The sequence below is a fragment of the Labrus bergylta genome, chromosome 6 (assembly GCF_963930695.1).
Source record: "Labrus bergylta chromosome 6, fLabBer1.1, whole genome shotgun sequence".
NCBI lineage: Eukaryota > Metazoa > Chordata > Actinopteri > Labriformes > Labridae > Labrus > Labrus bergylta.
The window spans coordinates 13,287,759-13,314,282 of NC_089200.1; the positions used below are offsets into that span (position 1 = coordinate 13,287,759).

Genomic DNA, 26,524 nt, shown 5'->3' on the forward strand with positions numbered 1-26,524 from the left:
AGTCAGAAATCTGTGAGAGAGAATGAGGAATGACATGCGGGAAATGAGCCACAGGCCGGATTTGAACCTGGGCAGCCCGCTTGGAAGACTATAGCTTCCATACATGGGGCACGCGCACTAACCACTGCGCCACCAGCGCCTCACCAATGATATATTTGTCCAATGATACCCGGACCAGTATTAATTGAACATGAGGAAGACTTGATCGACACAATCTTAAGACTTTTTACTCCATTGGTTACTGGATGGCTCCGTACTTAAAAAAATGGCTTTCCTTTCCTAATATTTTGTTACATGTCATTCAACAATGCTCTCTGCTGTGCTCTCTTCAGTTCCGGGTCAGCCGTCCAAATTCCAGGTTGGTGCTGTGTCTGACACTAGCATTGAACTGACCTGGGAGGCCTATGAGAAAGAAGGGATTATAAATTATGAACTTCGATACATGGAAGGCAGTTTTGGCACCCAGGTAAGAATTTTGAATTTTAGTCTTCATTGTACTGTTAGATGGACGGCATGTCTAGACAATACAGCCTTCGATTTCTCTAAAGCCATTTTCAGTCAGACCTGTCAATAACTGTCTTCTCTGTACAGATGAAGAAAACATTTGGACCCACATCTTCATATGTTGTGGAAGGTCTCCGCCCAAACACAGAGTACCACTTCTCCCTGGCAGCCATCTCTAACAAAGGCATTGGAGCCTTCACCAATGACATATCACACAAGACCTTGCAAGCCAGTATGTAGCCTTCTATTATGTCCTCCCTCCTGTTTTCTTTGTGGGTTGGCTAACAAAGACATTTTTTCCCCAGAGAAGATGAATTATTTTCTTCTCCACTTAAGTGAATTCTGATGCCTTTATGTGCTTTATTCCTACACTGAATGGTTGAAAACATATATGATGTCAACATTATCATCACCTTTGAACTGTGACTGTGTTTTTCTTAGACGTAATCAGGGTTTTGTATTGATGAACCACATAACAAAAAAGACGTGTCAATGAATCCTTCCTAAAACAAGTGTTTTCATATTTCTGCATTTCATCTTGATTTTGTTAACCTAAATGTGAAAATGTGACTGTTTTTTCTACCTTATATCAAGTGACACTTTGACCACAGTTTGTTTTATAGAGGGTTGGGGTTAGACTTATTCTATAAAGGGCTAAAGCCACTTTCTAAAACAAGTGTTTTACAACCTTTTCATTCTAGAACTACCTTATTTCCTGACTTGGCTTTGGTGCTAAACATGTACAAGTCTACCCAAACATATCTAGCATACATAGACTGACAATGTTGGAGTTTCTTTATTTCCCTTTCTCTTCTGTTCATATTTGTTTTTCCTTTGTCAACAGCAAGTGCACTTTCTTCCACGTGACAGAGACACAAAAAATGTTGGTTCTCCTCTTAGACTGACAAGGCTCTCATATGAACTGTTTTTAGTTTGGGGATGGGAAATGTGGGTTTAGTTCAATCATGAAGATGAAAAAAAAAAAAGGCGATGACCAAAAGTACCCAGACTCCAACCCCCTTTAATTTCAGTTTATCAGTGTTGAACTGATTATTGTCTTTTACAAATGGTAGGAACACATCTGAATTATTTAAACCAGCCAGCTAAAAATAACAAGAGTGATATCATAGCTCATAGTAAGGCTAACTGTAGAAATAGCCAAAATAAGACCCAATGGTAGCTAAAGCTCTGAAATGACAGGGTTTAAAATCCCAGAAAGACATACACCAATGTTGTGTAATACACCATTCAAGTGGCAGCCATTTTCCTCTGATGTCACAGGCGCCCATTGGATCATATGTCAAGTTAAAACAACATATTTGATACCCTGATAGCTAACATTAGGCCTCAGCTAATGTGAGCATTCAACCACATCTAAGCTAACGCTAATATTATCTACAATGTGGCTTATCGTTGTATTGTTTAAAACTGTTCAAATGTAATGTTAGCAGTTAGGTACATCCTAGCTTATGGTGCTATTAGCTTGGAGGTGGCTGAGTACTATAATTAGCTGTGGTCTGATTTAAGCTAACGAGTTATTGAACATGTGGTTTTTCCTTTAAATATTCCCCAATATCCCTCCAGATTTTCACTTTCCATTGTTTTTGAGTTTCTGATCAATCCGAAGGGGTTTAAATCTTGCAGTTTGTCAAAGTCCCTAATTGAAAACCTGTAACACAAAGGTGTAATTACATCAGTATAACAGCCTCCCAACCTAAATGATGTAAGAGGAAAAGATATGCTGTATCCATTTCGGATTGGCTATATCAGATAATTTTTACTGGAACATAGGAGAGCCTTTGCAGTCTGAGACTGCTCTTAACACATTTTCTGTTTCTACCAGTGCAACTTGTTGGCTGCCCCCCCACATCTGGGCTGTGGGGGCTTTGGAACAACCACTTCACAGTTCTTTTATGTTACTGTTGGGCAGCAAAGCTACACACACAGTGCAGAGTCACTGAGGAGAGCGCCAGTTGCATGTGACATTCACTCCTGCCCATCGAGGGTGCTGTTGAAAATCTATCACTGCACTGTTGATCTTTGATCAGTCCAGGCATGACAATACTTTCTGTTCATCAAGCCCCATTTCTGTCTTGGCGTCTCTTGAGTGTCTGTGCACATCATCACCTGTCGATGTGTGTTTGTGAATTTCTTACCCTTGTTCTCTGCATTTGTTTTGGACCGGTAACTCGCAAGCTGATTGGATTTGAAACACTCCTCTATTCCTCTCACATCATACTACTCCAGATCTGTTTCTCTCTTTGCCACTCGTTTCCCTGTGCAATGGAAGAAAAACTCTCCTTGGAATGGCTTGACATCTCCTTGTTCACTTTGTGTCCTCTTCCCTTTCTGTTGAGTCTTTGAAAAAAAGTTTTGAGTTAGAGTTTTTATTTATTAATTTATTTTACATTCTGGGTTATCTGAATATTAGTTTGACATAACTCTGAAGCTTGCTGCTATTTTTTGTTCTTGTTGAACCTAAGCCACCAGAACAACAAGCTAAAACAGCACAGTAAGCACCTATAGACGACACTGACAAACCCTTGACAATCATACAAATGTGGTGGAATATATGTTAACTGAAGGCATTTCCCAAGTCTCTGCTTGAGAAAATAGACTCATCTTTTAACTACTGATCAAACAATTAGAGGTGATAGAAAAGATAACGCTTCCTCAATAATAATATCTACCTTCCAAAGGGAGGAATTTCAAATCATCAAGAGTCCCTGCTCAAGCAAGTTTGAGATGCAGCCATTGGTTTCTCTCAGCTGAGATCATAAAACTCACAGACAAAGTCAGACAAAGTCACACAACACAACATAATAACTAACTTGATCTTTTGGACGTTTTGAGGTAAGTGATTATGTGGTTTAGGGATTCAGTCTGCCAAAACCATTTGCAAAGTCCTATCGGATATTTAGTCAATTATTTTTTTACTGTCTATGATTGATTTTTGTTTCTTTTTCTAGTGGTTGTCTGAAACACAAACTGAAAATTGAACGATTCAGTCATGCATTTTAAATGATTAAGCCGACATATCTGTCATTTTGGCTCCTCATACAGAGAATAAGAGTATGTTATTGAATCCAAATCAGAAAGGAGCCCTTTGGCATTCAAATTGATGGCTTGCGTTGAGTATCTTCACAGGGCAGTTTATTGTACACAGTTAAAACTTTTACCATTTAGGAAAACACCAAAAAAAGCGCATTGGATTTACTTTGTTTAAGGAGTACAGTATAGACGACAAAAGTGGACAAAAATACAGTGGTAGAAAGTTAAAAGGGGAGCAAACTTGCTGCGTTTGAAAATGAAATACCCTGCAATAAACAAAACAAAAGTTTCCCCAGCCTTTTTGGCTATTAATCCAAATACACCACTTCCAAGTAAAACATTAATTTTTTATTGTTGATTTATGGGCATGTTCTACTCACAGCCCAACGCATTGTCTGGCAGACTGAAATCCTTTTCCATTTAGTAAAAAAAACAGACAGACAAAATTATTTCCCTGTGATCTTTGTTGTCCAATATCTGTGGTACAAGATGTTTGCAGATTGTTGAAGTTTGTGCTCAGTCCAAGCAGCATTACCAGAGGCTCTTGTCATGGAGACTACTTCTTGTCAAAAACTTGTGATAAGTCACTGCAACAAAATAATAATTCTCCCGTATAGTTCTCCTTATTTGATCCAATACGACTGACAGGAAACTGAACTCCTCAAATAAAGGATCATCATTTCATTGACTTTGGCAGTTGACTTTGTGAAATACATGAGTTTTGAATGGCAACAGTGGCCTTCATTCAGAAGCAAGGCCTCTTGGGGTAAGCTGCCATAGTCAGACCAAGTTCAGAGACAATTTTTGTGAGACCGTTCAGACGTGGCCAGAGGGGGGTCCTCAACCCAAGAGTGGGGTGAGCTACCAGTATTGCTCTAGCCCCAGTTGCAAAACATGCTAACAGGACCTAGGATAGACCCTGGGAGTGGGTGGAACTGCCGGGCTCCAGACTAGTAGATAAGAATCCCATTTCATAGCGTCAGAATTAATTTCATGCTTTGCTATGAGCTGTGAGGCAGACCCCTGGATTTTCAGGCTTTGTTACACATTTAGATTATACCTCCAACCTGCCAGTAGCCAGTCAAGTGCTTTCTCTCAAATTAAAGTGGCAGATTCTAAATCCTCTGTATCTAGCCAAACAAGCATTTTAGCTCCCCCCACTTACTGTAATTGCAGGAGCTTTTTAGATAAATTGGAATATTTGTGTGAGCCACAACACTGCCATTTGGCATCAGGGGGATTAATTCTATAATGATCTACAAATATGAACATCCTGTCATTTGAGGCTTCTGGGGGAAAAAAAATGCAATTCAAATACAAACATGTGCTCATACTCTGATAGCAAGAACATTGGCAAGCTGTGTCATTTCAAGAGTCGACCTCAGGCATTGAGTAACGACCTGTGACGCTAAACAATTTGTATTCATGTATTTAATTTATTTCACTGGAAATGTTGCATTAATAGCAATACAATGTGAAGGTAGTCGTAATGATTAGGTATGCCACCAGAGCTTGACATTGCACACTTTACACCCTGAGCTCCCAGTCATATCACAACAGACTTAAAAGTCAAAAGAGAAGGGTATGAATGCCGACATGACTAATTATTTGTCAAATAGCATTTAGGAAACTCTTTCAGGAAGCTTCAAAAGGACCTCAAGTAAAGCGTTAGCTGAGTTCTTTCTTTTGTGGTTGTATAGTTCTACTATCCATAATCCCACCACTGGCCTTCATGGGATATATGCACTTTATTAAAGCTGTGCCCCAGCTGGTCTTAAAGTGTTATCAGGCGTGAGGATGCCTGTGCACTGTGATAGCTTGGCCCCTGTCAGATTCGCAGCCCTTTCCGTGCCACAAAGATTGAGAACTGAGCAATCAGTCTTGACGTGGAGGGTTTGCAAATACAATATGAGCGGAGGAAAGAAGCTGAAAGGCTCAAAATCCAGTAAGACCGTAAGTAAATAAGCCCATTGGACACAGAGAAGGGTTTGAGGACTGTAGCTGAGGTCCTGTCCTATTTGTTGTGTGCTGGAACATTCGGTCTTCACTGAGAGGAGGCCTCTCTGAGAGTTAAAACCCCTGTTTTTTATTTTTGTTTTATAAGCCGTTCTACCAAAAGTGACACTGCAGTTAGAACACTATCATTAAACTTTTATGGATTCAGCAGTACAAGTTTTTTTTTCGTCTTGCTTATACTCTATTCTCGTGTCATGGCATTCTCAGAATGGCAGTAAGCGCTACCAATATACATAGAAATGGGGCTATGAAATGGGATTTTTGAACTAATTGTTAACAAGAATGGGTGTTTGTTGGCAGAAAAAAAGGAAAGCAGAATATCTTAAGAGTGAGTTTTCCCCTAATGGCCGCCCACTCTCACAGTCTTGTGGACCCTCCAGCCCAAAGATACATGAGAATTTAACAGTCCTGGCTACAGCACAGAGCCAACCCTCTCCCTCCCAAATAATAATGGGTCCAAAACGTATTCACAATGGGCTGATATTGACAATGGTATATACTGATTCAAAAAAGGCATGGATGCCAACATTTCTGGCATGTTGTTTTGAGAGAGAGAGAGTTGGAGCTCACTGACTATAGAGTAAGCACGCTCTGTAGTCAGGTGCTGGTGGTAAGAAAGTCTCTAAAATGTTGTATTTGTGGGAGTCAGGTACGTATGATGCAAACTATGCCTGTGATGTGTTTTTTTTAATTTTTTAAAGAAGTTAAATGTTCTTATTTGCGGTTTATGCTGAGTATCCTGTGTTTTCATGTTTTTTCATGAGTTATCATTTTTTAACCTTAACTGTTGTTGTAGTTCTTTCTTTCGAGTCACCTGGGTTACAGAGAAATTCATTTCCCAGTACCCTCCTTCTGTTCATTATTTATTTCTTAAGCCCTTGTTTTGGAACAAAAACATGCTGCTTGATTTCCATGGGTGTCCTTTGAGTTTCTGTCTTAAGTTGCTTTGTGTGGAATGCCTATTTTTTATAACTGTGTTTCATTGTGTTTTTTTTTTTTTTTTATTATTGTGCTTTTTTTTTTACCAGACATTAAAGTCTAAATGTAATAATGAAGGTGCTTTTTTCACACCAAGATGGGGGTAATACATTCTCATCAAAGAAAAAAAAAAACATTGTGGAGGAATCCCGTCCTGGAAAGATATATCGTCATACATGTCCTTTTATCCCTATAATACCAAATTCTGGATGAGAAGTGAAAATGTTTTATCGCTCCTTGCACAGCACACTCTCTCTGGACCAGCACAAGCTATGTAAGAGCTTGGCACAGATTAGAAGCAAGAGGCATTGAATTTGATTTAGAAAGTTCCTAGATGTGTAGGTTTTAATATGATTTGGAAGAAAACTTCAGAAACAAAATTAGCCACCGTGTTGAAAAGCTTTTTTTTACAAGTCCTGAAAAAAAGGAGAGACTATTCTATCTCCCAGCTTGTACTTCTTATTATGCTTATATATAGTTTATTTGAGTTTATGCTAATTTGGTATAATAGTTTTAAAACAAAAAGTGGAGATGTTTTTCTTGTTTATAACTTGTCTAGTTTGTAATTGTTAAAAAAAAGCATCTGCTTTTCTCCAAAATAAATGGAAAATAGATGACTTAATCCCTGTTGAATTTGCAAAATGAAACTATTGCCTTTTGATAGATTATTGTATGAGGTGTAGAATATTGAGTTCAGACATTGAACAAGATGACATGAGCAAAACTATTTCCTATGTTTTATGTTGTAATACAAAACAGGGCAAACAAATGGCTTCTGCTCTAAGTAAGACCAGAGGTTATTACATTGTTGCCAAAGGTTTAAATCAATATGTCTGCTGAAGATAATATTTAACATTATAAAGCTTTACCTCTTAATGCAAAAATACTTTTTCAAGAACCACACTGGCCTGCATGTATAGTTCAAACCCCCAGGTATTTCCCGAGGGAAGCCATCTTGATTCATTATTACAAAGCGTGTGCCATTGTTCATTTTGGCCTGTTATGTTGACATTTGCTTGACAATTTTATTTTTATTTAAACATATTTTGCCTCCGTCTTTGTGTCTTTGTTTTGCAATTTTTTGTTGGAATTGCTCTTATTGTTTTTTTTTATCCTTTTATCATTTTCTTTATCTCTCCCATCTTTTTATTTTTTTGTTTTTCACCCTTCCTCCCCTACCCCATCCTCCTCCTCCTCCTCGTCCTCGACCCCCTTCCCTCCTTCCTTCCTGTCCTTTCAACCTCACCAGAGCCCTCAGAACCCCCTCAAGAAATTAAGTGCAGCAGCCACAGCTCCACCGCCCTGCTGGTAAGTTGGCGCCCCCCGCCTTTGAAGAGTCAAAACGGTGACCTGGCGGGGTATAGGGTGCGCTACCAGGTGGTGGGCCTATCAGATGGCAGCAGTGATGATGGGGAGCCCATGGAGGAGCCCACTGTCCCCGCAAATGAAGAGCAGATGCTGCTGCAGAGATTGGAGAAATGGACCCAGTACAGCATCTCTGTGTCTGCCTTCACTGTGGTCGGGCCAGGTCCTGAGAGCGAGCCCCTGATCTGCCGCACTGATGAAGATGGTACATGAATATCAAATTATCACAGGCTAAATGTAATGTAGAAATTGAGGTATTGTCTGTTAGTTTGATTGTCTAAGTCTCATCCAGTCTAAGGGTCCTACTACTATCCTAAATTTATAGAAATATCATAATAGAAAAGATTTAATATTTTAACAAGATGTTGGTAAGTAACAGGGAAGCATACATCTGTGAGAACCTGAGTAAAATATGTTGACTAGATAACACACTTTGGAAATCAAGTGTGATGCTATTAAAACATAACCAACCAAATGTCATTCATAGCAGCCACCACATCCCATACCCTGCTTCTATGTGTCGGCTCTTAACAGTATCCCAGTGCTCAGCAGAGAGCCATAAGAGTTTATGAGCGTCATACTCTGCAGCGCCATAATTATTCATGCATTTATGATGGCAACAGGAGGTTGGAAGTTAAATCAGCAGGTGTGTGAACATTAAGGTTGCAACTTAAACCCTTAACTTAAACATGGAGCGGAACACAAATAGATACAGTCCTTTGTCTCTTTACTAACTACTCCTGTATCGCAATGGAGCACTGCACTCGTACCTTTCCCACTCCCCTCCGTTGTTTTTGATAATTTTATAATATATACTCAACTACAGTTTCTAGATGCAGAAAATGTACACACTGATAATACAGACAAATAACCACGTTAGATTTTGCAGATTGTGAACAAAACTCATTCTTGTGCTTGGATCAGACAGAAAGGAAATATGCATGTTAAAGCAGGTGAACCATAATAGACAATATCATGATATCAAAAACCTGGATAGCAAAAACTAAATGACAAAAGACAGAAGCACTAAAAATAAAATGCACAAAATGACAAGTAAAGATGCGAGCATGCCACAGCACAGCTGAATCATTGACGGATGGCTGACATTGCCTTCTATCCTCCTTGATCCATTTCACATCCATTACCACAGCATTTTAAAAAGCATTTATCTGACACTGATATACGACAAGCACAAAAGTAGAGACAGGCTTAAATGTTTACATACTTGTTTTAAAAGACACCTTTCCCTGCGGTGAGACCACAGCTCACTGACAATAGCTATAACAAATTTCAAGGTGTCATCACGGTAATAATGTATGACAGAGAAGTGCCAGGTAAAGAAATAAGAGCCAGGACTAAAAGGTAGGGGGAAGAATTGGTAATAAACAAGATTGGTGCATGATCCAAGGGAAGGTGGGGGGGGGGAAATGGGGTTGTGATTTAGAGGGGGAGATGGGACTTGAAGTGTTTGTGGACGAGCAAATGGAGGCAGTTTGAGTGGAGGAGTTCTATTAATGGCACATCCATCTCAAAAAGGGCCAGTCCATGGCACTCTGAAAGGCCTGGAAGCAAGGCCTTCCATAAAGGCCTGTCATTATGACTGAGAGCTCCCTACTGAAAGCAGACAGACACGGCAGAGACATAATGAAAAGCTGGAGGAGACTGGAGGAAGTGATACAAGGTTTTTGGTTAATATGTTGGTTTGGTTGTTATCACTATCTGAAGACAGACATAGCAGTGTTTCTGTTCTCTCTAATTCCTCCTACTCGTTAGTTTGTTTTTTGAGTATTTTTAGTGCGTGTATTGAAAGGTAGACTCCCTGCACACTGTCTCTAACTCGCAAGCAAACATTTATTAGCAACGTTTCCGTACTAGACCTTCATCAAAATGTTTCACCTTCAAACCTTTTGTCAAAATGGGCAGGACATCTTAACTAGGAAGTGGCTACAGGCCCGCAACCAATCATCATTATGATGTCAGCTCTGAAACAACAAATAAACATCAGCTTCCTGATTGAGATCACGTCTCAAAACAGCTACCGAAAGCCTAAAGAGGCAGTTCTAAATAACATACATGTATTTTACAGGTTATTATGATAGCTTTATGTACCAAAGGTCTAAAGAACACAGAGCAATGTTAACTGATTACACTGGTTGAAGATGGAACATGTATTTTTCCACATTTCTACTTACATCTGAAATAGTGAATCAGACCTGATGGACAAGACTTTTCAGCAAAACATATAACAAAACGATTCTGATTAGAGTTTTTGTACTATCCACAGTTCCTGGGGCTCCTCCAAGGCGGGTGGAGGTTGAAGTCCTCAACTCCACAGCATTAAAGGTGATGTGGCGCTCCTTGACTCCAGGAAAGCAACACGGTCAGATCCGTGGCTACCAGGTTCACTATGTCCGTGTGGAAAATGGCGAGTCAAGGGGCCTGCCCCTAATCAAGGACGTCATGCTGGCCGATGCCCAGGTATGAACATCTAACTGTTTCCTTCTCACAATGTCTTCTTGTAGGATAAACATTTTAATTCACCATATTCAAATTGTGGCCATCATTATCTGACATTGCTCTCTGGATGAGAATCACAAATTCTCTGTTTAAAGGTTGTAACTTCTATCAACTTGTATAGACATGTATTACAATATATCTGAGAACTGGTTAGCTACCATCAGACAACAGCTAATTTAGCATTAGCCACTTCACAGCTAATGCCACTGTTAGCTCAAAAGTGACCAAAGGCCAGCATAACCTTTTGTTAAGTGTTGTGCAATTAGTTTGAATATGTGGGAACTCCAAACTCACTGTAAAGTGGCTGAATGCTTCTATTAGCTGTTTTCTTATGGGAGCCAAGCCCTATTCAGACTAGCGTTTCAAGCCACGATATTTACGCCCCTGTGATGTTTTGCCTTCAATTTAAATGTCCTGGAGGCGTAATGGGGGGGATGGAGTGTTCCCCCCTCTGTAACGTCTGCCGAGGTAGTAACAGAGGCGTTACAGATGCGAGACAGTGTCAGAGGAGCCTGCCGGGGAGCGCAGCGCTGTCTGACTGGATGTCTGACTGGATGTCTGACTGGATGTCTGACTGGATGTCTGACAGGGCGTGTATGTGGAGCTCCTGCTGTGCAGTGCTTCCACCTGCTTCTTCCTCAACGCAATCTGAATTCACTAATACAACACCGTCACGGAATCAAAATGAATGTACAAAGATGTGATGGAGGCTGAGCTTAGTTAACACACTTTTAAGGGCTTAAGTCTGCTGACACCGTTCCTATCGTAGCATAGCTTCATCGCATTAAGCCGCCTCTTAATTATTTGTTAAGTTAGCTACTATCTGAATGCCAGCTGTTGTCTGAAAAGTCATTAAATGTTTTGTTTTTATTAAGTTAATTTTCTTAATGCCTTATCTATGGTATCTTAACACTATTGAAAGGCTTTGTTAGCCCTCAGCTCCTTCATGATTAACAGTAATATTAGCTAGTATGTGGCTGATTGCTAACATTAGCTGGTGTCTGATGGTAATTTATCAGCTATCAAATAACTTGGTTGAACTTGAAACATGCCCTGACGCTCCTCTGTACTTTTTTTTTTTTTTTTTTTACTGTTAATGATCTTTTCATTTGTTTTATTAGAATCTGGAAGTGTTAAGTCAGATTTTCTACATTAATGCTACTCAGAGCATTTTAGCTTCTCACCCTGAGCGTAATGACAGATATAAAATGGCTGCCATTTGAAAAGGATCAATTCTACTAAATATATTTCCAGGTCTTTCTTTCGATGCATTTTTCAGACAAGATGAAAAGAGAGTCACCAATTAAATAGGATAAAAGTTACACCGATGGAGTGATTTGTTCTTTTGTGACATTTCAAAGAAACTCTGCCCCACTTTCGTGCTCACAAAAAAAAAAAAAAAAAAAAAACACAAATTGTCTGCTTCTTTCCGGCTGTGTGGCTTTGCAAATATTGCTGCAGTATAGGAAGTGATATGGGTGCTCTCCCCTCTTGGATTTCATTTCATATTGCTGTAATATTCTTTTCCCCTCAGCCCACAACAAGAACTCTAATCACAGCTTCACTCATCTTGTCCTCCCTGTTCTGCCTCTACGGCTTTTATTAAGAATTTCCAGACCCTGCTTTATGGCAACATCTGCCATGAAATGCCTGATCGTATGCTTGTATCAAATGGAAAAAAAAAAAAGACTCAAAGAAAATGCTTATTATAGTATTCTGTGCCTGGGGGGCAAAAGGAAAATTGGCATGAAAACATTTTACCAAAAATATCAGCCTCCACTGACAGCTGGAATTGTAATGGAGCGCTGTACACTGAAATGATTTTTTTTTCTTTACAAACCTTCTGTCAAAACATTTCTGAGAAATCCTTTCAGAGTGTGACTTATGTACACATGCGGTATCAACAATTGTAATGCAAATTATAGCCGTGACGCAACGGAGTAAACACCACAAAAAATGAATAGTTGAATTCAGTTTTGTATATTTTGAGAATGAATTACTCAATTTTATTTTCCTAATTGAATGAAGGGTCCATTCAGCCCAAATGATGTCATGATGACATTTGGGGGATTTTGATGACCCATGAGACCAGGAGTAGAGTTAGCTTAAAGTCATTTAATTATAAACACAAAGCCCTGCACAACCTCACAGCCAATAATGAATCCCCTGCAGAAACATATTTTTGGATTGTTCGTTAATCAAAAAAAAAGCCCCCAGCATTAAACCCGAAAGCTGCATATTAGTTAACACTATTGGGCGTACCTCTGTTAACACAGAGTTAGCTTAGCGAAGCTGTCAAATGGTTAAACAACTCCAGGCCCATCAAGCACACCTGTCCAACTCTCAGCCTTGTTTCAGCTGCTCCTCATAACATAAGCTTCAAACAGCTTCTCTCTCTCCTTACCGCCAAAAAAAACCAATGACCTATTTCTGATACCAACCCTCTGCTCTGAACCTCTAATGCCCCCGTCTCTCACAATCCTATTTCTTCCTTTTCTTTTCTCTCTCTTTCTTAAAAAAAAAAAAAAATCACTCTTTCTCCTGCACTCTCCTCTTTGGCGGGGGGGGGGTTAGTGGGAAACGGACGATACAGCCGAATATGTGAGTACGAAGTTTCGCCTGAGTGCTATGTGTAGCTGCGGGGGTATAAACAGTGGGTATTTCATCAGCCTTGTTGAATTCACAGTTTACACAACCCCTCCAGACTTTATTCAATAAGTTTGGATAAAGTGGCTCAGAGGTTACACCTCGGCTCACTCTGGCCGACCAACCGCTACACTATCTCTATAAGCCACTAAGGAAAAAAGGACAAACTTCTATTGCCAGCTAGCTTCTACAAAATGGTGGCTGATGCAATATCCACTGCCCGCTGTGCCTGGAATGCTAATGCTACTCATGCCATGCTGTGTGTTGATGCAGTGTTTTTGTCTTGTGTTCTTTTGGTGTGTGTGTTGTTGTTTTCTTTATGATTTTTTGAACCGTGTTATTTAATTTCATGTGGTGCCTTAGAATTCCTGTGCTTCCTTAAGTAGACTCGCTTTTTTTTTTGTGTGTGTGTGTGTGTGTGTATATTCCTCTTCAAATCTCGGATGATCATTCACAACTGCAGATTTTCTTCAACGAATTGTACCCTTATTTTGAACCCAAATTTAAAGCCCCAGTCTATCTGCATTACGTGAATACCATCTCAAGTACCGACAGTACTTATAGCTCATTTACCTTTATTGACCTCTCCCATCCCTCTGCCAAGCAGCCTGTTAAAAACCTCATTCTGCATTCGTTCAAACCTGCTCTCTTGAAAGATTCATTAGAATTGATCGGAAGCCTCTCTTTGAAGAGGACTCAAGGAAACTTAATGGCTGAGGTAAAAACTGCCGGCGAATGGGCAGGATGCATTCAGCATGCATTTATCACAAAGTTAAGTTGTTGATTGGAATATGGCTAAAGGAATAAGAAGGGCTACTTTCCATTTGCATACTTAATGTCCCTGCTCCACCTTGGCAGCTCTTAGGATTTGCTTAATGGAATGTTCTCCCATTACAGAGGAAGAAAACCTTACATTTAATGCATGCCTCGTGAAAATTAATAAAGAGAACCAGGAAACACTTCACTAAGTTTAACATTCTGCATAAGGCCGTTTGAGCTGCATGCAGGGGGGTAAAATCATCAATAATTCAAGACATTTTTTGACATTTTCCTGTTCCTGTGTCTTCCCTATCTCCCATAGGAAATGGTAATTGGAGGACTTAAGCCAGACACCACTTACTCCATCACAGTGGCAGCGTACACCACCAAGGGGGATGGAGCCCGCAGCAAACCCAAACTGGTGGTGACCAAAGGGGCAGGTCAGTACAATGATAGATGTTTTATCTGCTGCTTTATTTGCTCATCCTGTGGCATATTCCTTTTTTAGTCAATGGTGAAATGACACATACCTCAGGTTGCTTGGCTATCATCTTTCTGTGATATCAGCAGTAAAGGGACCCTCATTTTGGGCCAGAGTTTGGTGCTTTAACTGAAACAAAATGATTCCCAAGATTCGGATAAAGCAACACAGAACAAATACAAAAAAAATCTGATGAAGTGCAATTGGGGTAGATTTAAGGTATGTCTTCTGTTAAGACTTCTGCTTCATAATAATGGGGATTTTTCAACTATTTCACCAAAAAAATGAAGAACAATTCAGTCAGTGGAGTTGATGTTTGTTTCGAGCAGTGCAGCATTTATCATTTGAATCATGCTCACAAGACTAGCCACAGATATTTTGAGATCAAGGAGTTGGTGCGAGGTTCTTGAAGATTTTTCAGACAGATTATGACAGCTTGAGAACCCCTGTTGGGCCGTTGGTCTGAGCATTAAAGATAAAATAAACGCTAATGCCTGCACACTACAAAGCCTTGTCTTTTTCAATTTTCTCCCTTGTTACCACTCCCAGGCTGGCCAATTCAGCCAGACCGCTTGAGCCTGTGTTGAAGTCAGCAGCTTAGTTACCGTGAGTGTGATCTAAACCTGTAAAGCTCGCCGCTTGAGAAAGTGAAGGCTTTCTTTGTGAGAATTCAGGGCGTCAAGGCTAGCTAGGAGCAGCCTTTTGTGTGAGAAAATGTGCCAGGCTTCAGATAGTCAATATGTACACAACTGCATTCATGCATTACTTATATATGAACACAAACCCCTACATACATACATACATACATACATACATACATACATACATACACACAGTGAATTGCACATCAAACACACAGGGTATATGCAGACCTATACTGGGGCATTGCATGGACCTCTGTGCAGGCAGGAGGTAATACAATAACAAGCTTAGTGATACACACAAACAACTCAATCTTGCAACCCAACACACAAACACAGGAACATTTCCCAGGTCCTGACAGGTGTGTGTGTTACATGTGTCAGGGAGTGTGATGCTGCCAAAGGGGGTTGAGTGAGTGCTGTCACTCTCCATCCTCCTGTCAGGCCGAGCTGACTGATGTGCCAGTCTGGCGCACTCTGTCTGTCCCTCAGAGGGAAAGCCTCTCCTCTCTTTTTATTGTTGAAGTGTAAAGAAACGGTTAAGGCCAGGGGGCCGAGATAAATAGAAAAAGGGGAATGGGTGAGAATTGGGGAGACATGGCTCTGCGGAGTGAAGAGGCTGTCTTTCTTGTTCAGTGGGATGTTGGGATGGCCGGATGGATGGAAGTGTTTCCAGTAGTTATCGGATTTCTTTCAAATGGGGGAGTTTCCTGAGATCTGTATCAGGCAAAAAAAAAAAAAAAAAAGAAAAGAGATGTTGCTCCTGTGGACATTAAAAGTTAGGGGGCTTTAAAAATGACTACTTTTCAGAAACAAGCCCCCAAACAAGACTTAAATGTCTAATTACATCAGTCTCATTCAAATCATATATAGCATTCAAATAAAACAAAAAACAGCAACTGGAACTATTTATATATAAATAAAGCTTTCCAGTTTGACAGAATCTCTAAGGTACAATGGTAACATAATTATAAAATAACAGAATTCACGTTAGTCCCTATTTCCAAGAACCCTTCCTACAGCTTACTCATTCTAATTTGCTTCTGGATTATAATTATTATTATAATATAATGAATTCATTAAAAAAAACTAAATGTAAACATGACTTGACTTCTTTCTTATTCACCCTACATATTAATGTTTGAACGTACTCTGCAGAACCACTAGAACACTGTAAATGTGTGAACTAGTCAACAAAATCAATGCTTTTATTTGCATACAGACACACATTAAGCTCTAAAAATCTTCTTTTTTTTTTTTGCAAACAGCAGGTTTTTCAGAGTTAGCGTTTGCCTTCAGAAACGATGACGTCACATTTCTGTTCATTTAAGAAGAAAGAAAAGCCTGTAAGATAAATCAATGTAGAACGTTACAACAAGAAGAGATTTTTTTTTTTCCGCTACTACAAAATCGATTCAGAACAATCGTGGAGATTTTTTTCATCAACGTCCTGCATTCCAAACATGCCTCTTTGGTGTTTACGAAAGTGTGCAAAAAGAATGTATCTCAGGACTCTGTTGGATCTGAAAACAGGGTGTGAAACTTTTTTTATGATTCACAGAAAAACATCATCCTTTCTGTGGCTGGAACTGTCTTTGTTTGCTGAATGAAAGCCAGGTTTGAAAAGTGCCTTTTCATGATTCATACTTTCCCAACTCTTGCTTTGAGGAGAAATGTAACCATGGCCAATGTGAGAGATAAGTTGTTGTTTTTTTCTTGTTGAGGAAGCCAAAAGAGTCTTTATTGACAAAAGATTGAAATGTTTGCGTCTGGAAGCGTTGTTCTGCCATCCCATCTGCAGTTTTTCACTGCCACAATCAATGACATGCTTTGTCTTCTTTTCTTGACTGGCCCTTTAGTGTGAGGATGTTTAAAATAATAAATAAATAAAAAAAGCTTAAACTGTCAAAAAACTCCAAACTGAATGAAACAGCATGTTTCTCAGATATAATTCTCTGTAGGTAGCCGACTGTTACTTGAGACCTTCTGAGCCCACAGCACAAGGAAAAGTGTAAGATTTGAGGCATGCCAAGTCAGCGAGAGATACTCAGGAGGAGAGCTGATGTGTTTGTAGAAAGGGACAAAGGAGAGAGAGAGAGAGAGAGAGAGAGAGAGAGAGAGAGAGAGATATATATATAGAGAGAGAGAGAGAGAGAGAGAGAGAGAGAGAGAGAGAGAGAGAGAGAGAGAGAGAGAGAGAGAGAGAGAGAGAGAGAGAGAGAGAGAGAGAGAGAGAGAGATATACACACTGTATAAGCGCTGTTTGCATTTTCCTTGGACAATTTATTATCTGGTCATGACGCAATGATGGACTGATTATTTTTGGAAGTTTCCCTTGAGCTGTTAGTCATTATGGGAAGTGATTTGCGTTATGCATTAATTGTGTTGCAAGTCAGAGTTGATATAGATGCAAATGAACTCAGTCACATTGTTGTTACACAGGAACAGAACACATTAGTAGGGTTTCCTGTACTTGAAATATCTTGTCAGCTAACAGGCTCCCATCCCCCAACCTGAAAGCACTTTATTATGAATGTTTCATCCTGTTAGAGGATGCTGAGGGATGCCGGTGTGTATTAAAAGGTGTGGAAACGTCAGATACATTCAGCCCGGTTTCCCTCATCGTTTGTTTAGTAACTTCCTGATTTTGATGCTGGTCTTGTAAGAAAACATCAATGTAGTTACTCCTTCTCTTTGTATTTTCTTTCTCTCTCTCTCTCTCTTTCTCGCTTTCTTTGAAATGTTTGCACTCTAAATGGGCCATGTAACAATTTTCGCAGATTTGAGTCCATGCACTGTAATTTCCTACCCTTCCAAATACTCCCATCCATGGACCCCTTTCATATACTGTACACAAATCAAGGAGAGTTATGGATTGAAAAAGACTTCTCAAACCCCTTTGCCATTAGATAATCCAAATAATTAGCAGGCCATTGCTAAGAGTTGATTTCCTTTTAGGACATAATTTAAATGTAAATGTATGTGAGCAAAGTCAATTACAAACATGCACAAGAAGTGATATTTTTTGTATGTATATATGGTGGTATGTGTGCACATGTCTGGTGTGCACAAGAGAGGGAGGAAATGAGACGGAAACCTGATCACCCCTTTCTCAATCACGCTGAGTGAGTGTCAACAGCAGGCTGTTAATACTGTGGCCTGATGGGAAACGTGCTGGAGGCCCACAAGGAGGGATTGAGCCAGGGTCGAACTTGAAAGGGTTGCAGAAAGAAAGAGGGATGGAGGGGGCTGGAGTAGGGGTGATAGATGGGGGAGTGGTGTGGGGTGCGGGGGGTAGTAAATGAAAAGGGGGATTGGGCTGGGTGCAAGGGGAGCACTGGGTGAAAGAATAAGGTAGAGTATCAGGGAGGAGAGAGATGAACACAGAGGAGAGGGACAATCATGGTGGCGAAGAACCCCAGAATCACTCATGTAGAAACACACACACATTTCTGCCTCCTCACATACTTCTTGGGCCATCTTTGCAGCAGATTGCTCCTTGTCCCCTGTCACCTTCATCATCCCTCATTCACTCATTATTCACCCTCTCACCATGCCCTTACTCTCCCTCTCTCATCGCTCTGTGCACGATGAATAAACACCCATCTGTTGGGTCAGTACCCATGATGCTTCTCCCTCCGGTGCAGTTGACCACTGTTTTAATAGTACAAATAATGATTTTGGGGCCACAAATGTTGTGATGGATACAGTTGATACACTGATGAGAGTTGCAGCGAAACACAACAAACTCAGTGTGGAAAACACAGACACACACAGAGTCATCACGGGATCATTATCTCCGATTCTATTTCCTTTATTAGCGGCAAGCATGAAGGCAGAGTCGGCTTTAAATGACACCAAGCTGAGCTATAGTATCCAGCCGAGGAGTATTAGGAGCATTTGTCTCACCCAACTCCAGGCGCCCCCGCCTTTCCATTACCGGGAAAGGCTCAGCCGACTAGCCACCATCCACCCACCAAACCCCCATCTTCCGCTAGCAGCAGCCCTCAGAAAGAAGACCATTAGCAAGCGGAAATGAATAATACGAGTAAAAGGATAAGACTGTAGAGTGGAATGCTTTGTGTGTGTGTGTGTGTGTGTGTGTGTGTGTGTGTGTGTGTGTGTGTGTGTGTGTGTGTGTCTGTGTCTGTGTCTGTGTCTGTTTTTACTACACATACACGCACATTAAAGATTTTCCTCTCGGTATAGGACTTTTAACCGTATGTAGGCACATGTACACAGACACACACACGCACAATGATACTATTCCACTGAGAGGGAGCACTTTACCTCTGACTAATGCTAGCTTCTCCAAATTACTTTAAGTCCATACTGGGCAGCAAGCCAAACAGCTCTGTGTGCAGGTGGAATGATGATATAGAAGCTGGAGCAGGCTGCATACCAGGAGGTACCTTACCATCAAACACATGAACACATACATGCACAATCCTCATAATTCATCACATACAAAGATACAAACAATCTGATTTACATACGCCACAGACTATAAGGCTCATATGGATGCTTGAAATATAGTCATGTAGTGTATTAAACACAAGCTTGTGATCTATAAAAAGGCACACGCATCATAACTGTGGCTTCTTAAGATACGGTTTAAATGTTTTCTGCACTTTTAAACACAGTTTATAATTTGTATTCAGCTTACTCAGCATTTCTTTTATTTATGCTGAGAAAAGCTCTCGCTGAAAGGACCAACGAATCTGCCGCCGACCCATTTTGCAGACCCAGTTGGCAAGCTTTTTGAATTAGATGTACATACAATCTCATTTAGGGGAATGGAATCTCATTTCTAATGACAAATAAATTCATGTTTTGCTCCCCAAAATTCTAACATTGCTTCTTGTTGACAGTTACTGGTATCTGCTCTGTCATTGCCTTGTGTATCCGAGAAAGAAGGGACATACATGAGTGAGCTGAGATAAGATCTATTTGCAGAACAACTCGGCTCAAGTCTGAATCAGACACACTCATCTCTCTGAAAGCTTTGACAGCAACCTGAGGACTGAAGGCTTCCCCTAACTACTGCTGCTTCGATCAAACTGATGGGGCCTTGGAAGGAGAGTTAAGACGAGATGCGTGTCATCCACAAGAGCGGCAAAACTGGGCCACTCTGAAGAATGGTGTCTAGACCCCAAGTGTAGATCATCCATTTTACAACAAGGGATGACTCTTGCAGCTGAAAGAGGCACTGTTCTCTGCTTAAAGTTTTAGTGATGCTTTGCAGTACAGAAATGCTTTTGGTTGGAGCTTACATGTATCATGAAATGATAATGGGTACACTCATCACCGCAACTTTTTTGCACCACAACCGGACTCACTTTGTATGGCTGTTATCTCATGGATGGCCCGAAATTAAAATTCTATTCTTGGTCTACACTCTGTAATTTGTTTATATCTACTATTTGTAACGTCCTTCCCATTTCTATTGGGTTAACTGCTTGGGCTCTAGAGTTGCTCCTTAGAGTGTTCTGCAGAACTTCTCATCAGATTAACTTCTCACTGAAACTTCCGTCCCTGGCGTCATCAGCAGTACACACAAATCAAGTGTGAGGTTGAGTGGATCAGCCCTTCTCGAGATATACCAAGGACAGATGGACTTATTCGCTGAAAGCTCTTGAGTCTCATCTGCAGGCAGCCCCTGATAACTTTTTAATGATGACATACATTATAAATATCATGCAGGTCTCCTTAATTGTTTCTCAAGTAAAGTTTTTGCTGTATTTGTGGCATTTGTTAAATCGTGATTAACATCAGCATGTTTTGTTTTGGAACCTTTCATTTTAAAAACTACATTTCCATACAAGAGTAAAGCACAGGAATTAAGTTCTGCTTTGTTTCTTTGTCCCCACAGTGCCTGGTCCTCCCTATATGTCAGTGGCTCAGGACTCAGACACATCAGCTATGGTTCGCTGGGACCCTCCTGACCTGACCAATGGCATGGACCTGATGGGTTTCCGCCTCCAGTTTGGCCGAAAAGATGTGTCTCCTTTGGCCACACTGGAATTTGCTCCCCAAGAACGACAGTACTCTGTGGTCAACATTCACCGGGGTGCCATCTATCTCTTTAAAATCTCAGCCAAGAGCAGGGGGGGCTTTGGGGAAGAGGCTTCTGTAGAACTCAATGTGCCTGAGAAAACACCAGGGGGATATCCTCAAATTGATGAGCGCTCCAACGTGACATGTTGCTCAGTGCAGCTGTCCTGGTCTCCCCCTGTGCTGGCAGAGAGGAACGGGGTTATTACGGCGTACACGTTGGCTTATAAGGAAACCGGTTCTGGAGGAGCACCAAGTGAGCTCCGATTGCCCCCGAGCCAGTCCAACTATGTGCTCAACAGCCTCAAACCCAACTCAGCGTATGATGTGAAAATACGAGCGCACACCAGTATAGGTCCAGGGCCCTACAGCCCGCCTATCCAGTATCGGACCGTGGCCTTTGATCCAACAGGTAGGGCTTGCCTGTTTCTTTCCGAACCCGGTTGGCAGGGGGTTGGAATTTGGCTAACTATAGTTGGCTGCAACTATACTAAAATGAAAACTGCCCCACCCCCTCCTTCAACCACCTCCACTCGTCAAGAAAGAAAAACATGATATTTAAATTGTTTGACCTGGGACACTCACTTCACTAACCCAAACAAGGTAAAACCCAAGTCAGCAAGTTATAGTCAGTCATTTTGAGAAAGAGGAGAGCAGCATAGAATTTCAAGGTAAGTGCTGTTTGGTCAGACACTCCGGTCAGTCATCCTTGCAACCCTTTACCGAGCACACTCACACAGCTATATGTCATCTCACATCCCAAGGTAGGACCTCAGTCAAACTCAGTCACTCTAAGAGTATTTTTGGATTATTCTAAGATGATAGACAGAAGATTTTGTTTCTTTATTTATTTTAGTTTTTTGGGTTTGTTTTGAGATATACCACCCTTTCGAACCCCCATTCCTTCCCTAATTCCCTCACCCCCCCGTCCTTATGGGACATCTTGTGGCATGGCATCCCCCAGATGCACTGCTAAGGACTGTTGGCATGCTTTGTTTTGGGTCTGTCTCTATGCCCACCTGGCAGTGCGTTGGCAGTGCCAACCTAGACTCAGTTAGGCACTGAGACCACATGGATCAATTGCTAATTTTGATCCATCCAAAGTGGTCATGGGTTCAGAGGTGATGAGTTAGGTTGGCACTACCAACGATGGCTAGCCAGTGGGCGCACTTTGTGCTCCATTGGTTTTGTCGTCCATGAGTCTTTTGTGCTGTGTGTCTTAACCAATAGCGTTACCCTTCTCACAGCCAATCACAGCTCACCGATACACTCACTCTCCAACCAAGAGGAATTTTGCAGGGGAACAACTTCTTTATTTAAAACCAAAGGTTCTTTTTTTTGTTTCTCATTCCTAGGTCTTTCTACATGCCTGGTGTATTAACTGTACTTTTCTCTGTTATTTTTTTCCTTCCATTTTTCCTCTTAACAGATGTTCCAAAGAATTTTACTGTCAAGTGGGCAACTAAGACCACAGTGGTCCTAGCGTGGAAGTTTTCTGAGAGCAGGTCTCCATACAAATGCACGGTGAGTTCATTTTGAGGGATGAAATAATTTCAATTGTTCATCTTAATTTGAAAAACATACAGATAATGTCAATTTGAATTCCCGGGCTAATTCCCGTGTTACACTCTGAAATAAAAAGGGCTGGGCTTTACAGTAACCAAGAAGCAATATTAAGACATATTGCATATTTTAGTGCCTGATTATAATCTGAAACCCTGTACTTAAGTTTGCCCTTTTACTTGACCAGTCTTGTGTTATGAACACTTGTCTATATTTTACCAAACAAATCAATACAAATCCTCTATCTCTCATGCCAATATTCACAAAACTTCCTGATTATTTTGATCAAACTTTAGATTGAGTACAACCGGCAAAAGATGGATGTGGACGCCAGACAGATGAGGGTGCTCATTACCGGGCTAAGGCACAACAACACCTATGAGTTTAGGGTGACCTGCCAAGAAAGCATGGATGGTGGGCCGAGACATCGTGTCTTTGCCAAGACAGCACCCCTTATCTTGGTCAAGAAACCCAAGTTAGACATTTATGCTGAGCCTGACAACATGCTCACCATGTCCTTTCCACCGGTCGATAACAAGGATGTCAAGTGAGTGAAGTTTTTCTGAAGGATTGGTTCCGCAAGCTCTCTCTCTGGTTATCATTTAAGGCAGAGGCACTAAGGTTTAATTCCTGAAATGCTTGAGATATGAAGGGAAATGGATGGAGCTTTCAATATTTCTTTAATGTGTTAAAATTAGAATTGTTCTGATACTATATTTTGTCCTTCCCCAACTGATGCTGATAGTACCTGAACAACTTAAGTTATATGAGGGTTTAATTAACATTATAAATTAGCCCCATTGCGCAAGCACTACAGTACTACCATTTTCTGTCATCTTTGGAATGTTTGCATCTAAAATACCATATAGTATCAATCACTACATTTTTGTCTGTTTGCTTGTTTGTTTTACATGTTTTCAGGAATTTCTATGTGGTTGTGGTTCCACTGAAGAGAACCGCAGGAACTGTCAAGAACCTTAATAATCCTGATGAGACGGATATGGAAGAGGTATGGTATTTTCAAAGCAGAGAGTAAGGGTTTATCCTGGTACACCAAATAGTTTTGGGCATATATGACTGCATGTTTTTCCAAAGGAAGAGGCTGATTCCATATCAGTATCTTTTTTAGATTTTCCTCTTTGTTCTCTCTTGTCAAACTTTGTTTTCAGAAAGGGATTCCAGGAACACATGTTTGTTTCATTTACATGCAACACAGACAAAAGTGTTTCTCTGCTATGCTAATTTATCCCCCAAAAGCCAGCAGTAGAAAGAATTACACAGTCTTCTCCCACTCTTCCCAAAGCTCAGGGTCACCTTGCCTGCCAGATCAACAGCAACCCCTCCAATTGGATTTGTAATTACACACATTCACCCTGCCTACTGCTCAACTCTGTCTACAATTTGGAGTTTGCAAGAAAGTCATTAGCTAGAAAGTCCGAGGGTTACATTGACAGTATGTTAACTTTGGTCTCAGTCAGTTCACCAATAGGGACCTTGTTCTTGTACAGAGCAGTAGAGAAAATCTCCACATTACATATTTGCTGCAAAAAAAACCCACTCCTGGTTGACTTGTTTAATGGTTGTATCAGTAGGAATGTGACGCTCCCATTGTTGTGATGACCATTCTTGTAGTTTTAAGCATTGAAGAGTTTGACTTACTTATTCAAGACATTTTTATATTTATCTCTTTTATCATCTAAAGTTTTTAAGTTGTTTAAAAGTTGTTTTATTGTAAAAGATCTGTCAATTAACTTGGAGCTAATGGTGTAGAAACTGGTAAAAACCAAAGAGGACCAGAAAAAAAAGTTAACTTATACCATTTTGCATCAATCAGCTGTTGCGTGGGGTGACCCCAAAGCGCCGTTCACGTCGTCAGTTGGCTCAGCTGGACCAGAGGAAGCCCTACATCACAGCCTGCTTCAGGCAGCTGCCCTCCAGCTTCACAGTGGGATCTGATCATCGCCACAGCAGCTGTGAGAACAAGCCTCTTGAACCTGGCCAGGAGTACGTCTTCTTCCTGCTGGCTGAACTCAATACCACTGCCGGGGTGAGTTGCGTGTTCAGTTCAGTTCAGTTGACTCAGTTTAATTCATTTTACTTTCACAGATCCACAAAACTAAAAAAAAAAAAAAGGATCTTTTGTTGATACCATGAATATGTCCAACTAAATTTAGCACTGATACTCTTGAATATTAAGGCAAAAAGTCTCATTATATCTTTGGACTCTGCCTTGTACGCCACTTCCGTGGCATTCTTTATAGTTCATGTACTGCCTCTTGAGACCTGCCGCCTGCTGACAGGTTTAGCCTCCTGCTTTAAGGTGCATGTGTGAACTTAACATGTGCGTATCTTAACATCAACCGAATTTGTCCCTGTACAGAAAATGTTTGCTACCAGTCCTTATACCGACACAGTGATGACTCCGGAGCTAGTGGTGGACCCCCTGCCAGTAGAGACTGGGGACGGACTCATATGGGTGGTGGGCCCAGTCCTAGCTGTGGTCTTCATCATCTGCATCGTCATTGCCATTCTCCTGTATAAAAAGTGAGTTGGTATAAACACTTCTTCATCTTTTTTTTGGGAGAGTGAAGTTGCACCAGTATTTCGACTAAACTCTGTAAAAGAAATACCTTTTGTTCAACATCAAACAATAGAAAAAGAGCCTCGGGGTAAAGGTTTGGATATAGCGCATTGCTAATTTGAGCTCTAATCTTTATTCTGGAATGAACAATAAAAGCTGATCTTTCCAGCCTTATTACCAACCTCATCCTGAGGATTGAACAATTCAGATTTGCATTTTTAGTGTCGTACTCCAGCCACTGGTCTGTGAAAATAGAATAACTATGATCCCATTTCTTTCCTGAATCTGGGTAGATTCACTGCAAATTTTAGGATTTTTTTCTTACAACCCAACATACAGTGTATATTTTCTTGATATTTGATGTTGAACTAGTTGTTTGCTGTGTTACTGGAGATTTGGGCTTTTGCAACATAATTGCATGTTAGGGAGCATGTTTTAAGTGGGGTGTATTTTGTATTCATGGCAGTATGCTGTTCAAAAAAACCCAACACTACTTTTGCATGTTAATGAAATATGAAGCAGCTTTTGTTGTGAAGAAGATGGTTTTGGGAAGTGAGGGGGTTTGAGAAATGAGAGAGGAAGAGATTCTTTGAGATGGTGCTCAGTTAATGTCCTAAGTACAATGCAATCTACTGATGAAAGAGTCGTCCATGATATGTATTTCAATAGGTATCTATTCCAGATAAAACCTTTTTTTTTTCCAGAACAAACACAACTTTGTTATTCCAAAGTTGCCCAAGTGACACAAGTTGTTTCAACCAGCATTAGTGTAAGACTTACGAAGTTATAGCTTTTTGTGAAGGAAGTGTTAATATGTGTACATTTGGGCATCAGAGCCTGCTTTTATGTAAAATGAACCTTACCGTAGGCAGCTCTAGAACTATAAAAGTCTAAAGAAATAGAATATTCCTCAGTGTCCTGGGGCTTTGAAGCATACAGTATGTATTCAGTCAATAATGCTTCCTTGTTTTATTGTAAGTTGTAGCTTTTAGTTCTAGTGGCACCATGGCCCAACTGAACCGTGATGTAAGAGGGCGCCCTACATACCAGGGTAAATCCCTGAATTATTGTTAAGGCAGCCAGGCCTGGTGTAAGCAACACAAGTATAGATTGCCACTGTCAGATGATCCCTGACTGTCTGACCTTGCTTTACCTCCTTCTTGGTGGTTAGGGAGAGTAACATCTCTCCTTGGATCTCTCTCTTTTTTCTCTCTTTTCATTCTCTTCCCCTTGCTCTCCCATCTCCTGCTCCATCTCTCCCTGGTGAATAGTGTTTTCCAGGTCTGCCCTTGGCCCTGACATTCCCTTACGCCGCTCTTTATCCGTACCCTCATGCACACACATCAGCACACACACACACACACACAC

The 26,524-nt window shown here is 40.7% G+C and overlaps 1 protein-coding gene across 2 annotated transcripts in view; it reads left to right on the plus strand.

Moving 5' to 3' along the window:
• ptprsa (protein tyrosine phosphatase receptor type Sa) overlaps window positions 1–26,524 on the plus strand; it is a 224,310-nt gene that overhangs the window by 158,286 nt on the left and 39,500 nt on the right. Inside the window, exons 10-20 of one of the 2 annotated variants that reach the window (XM_065955772.1) lie at window positions 333–466; window positions 592–736; window positions 7,799–8,119; window positions 10,199–10,392; window positions 14,159–14,276; window positions 20,831–21,424; window positions 22,442–22,536; window positions 22,872–23,122; window positions 23,497–23,584; window positions 24,410–24,622; window positions 24,956–25,119. In XM_065955772.1, the coding sequence (XP_065811844.1) occupies window positions 333–466; window positions 592–736; window positions 7,799–8,119; window positions 10,199–10,392; window positions 14,159–14,276; window positions 20,831–21,424; window positions 22,442–22,536; window positions 22,872–23,122; window positions 23,497–23,584; window positions 24,410–24,622; window positions 24,956–25,119 (2,317 nt within the window). The remainder of the gene's footprint in view (window positions 1–332; window positions 467–591; window positions 737–7,798; window positions 8,120–10,198; window positions 10,393–14,158; window positions 14,277–20,830; window positions 21,425–22,441; window positions 22,537–22,871; window positions 23,123–23,496; window positions 23,585–24,409; window positions 24,623–24,955; window positions 25,120–26,524) is intronic. The other variant, XM_065955773.1, reaches the window with a different exon arrangement.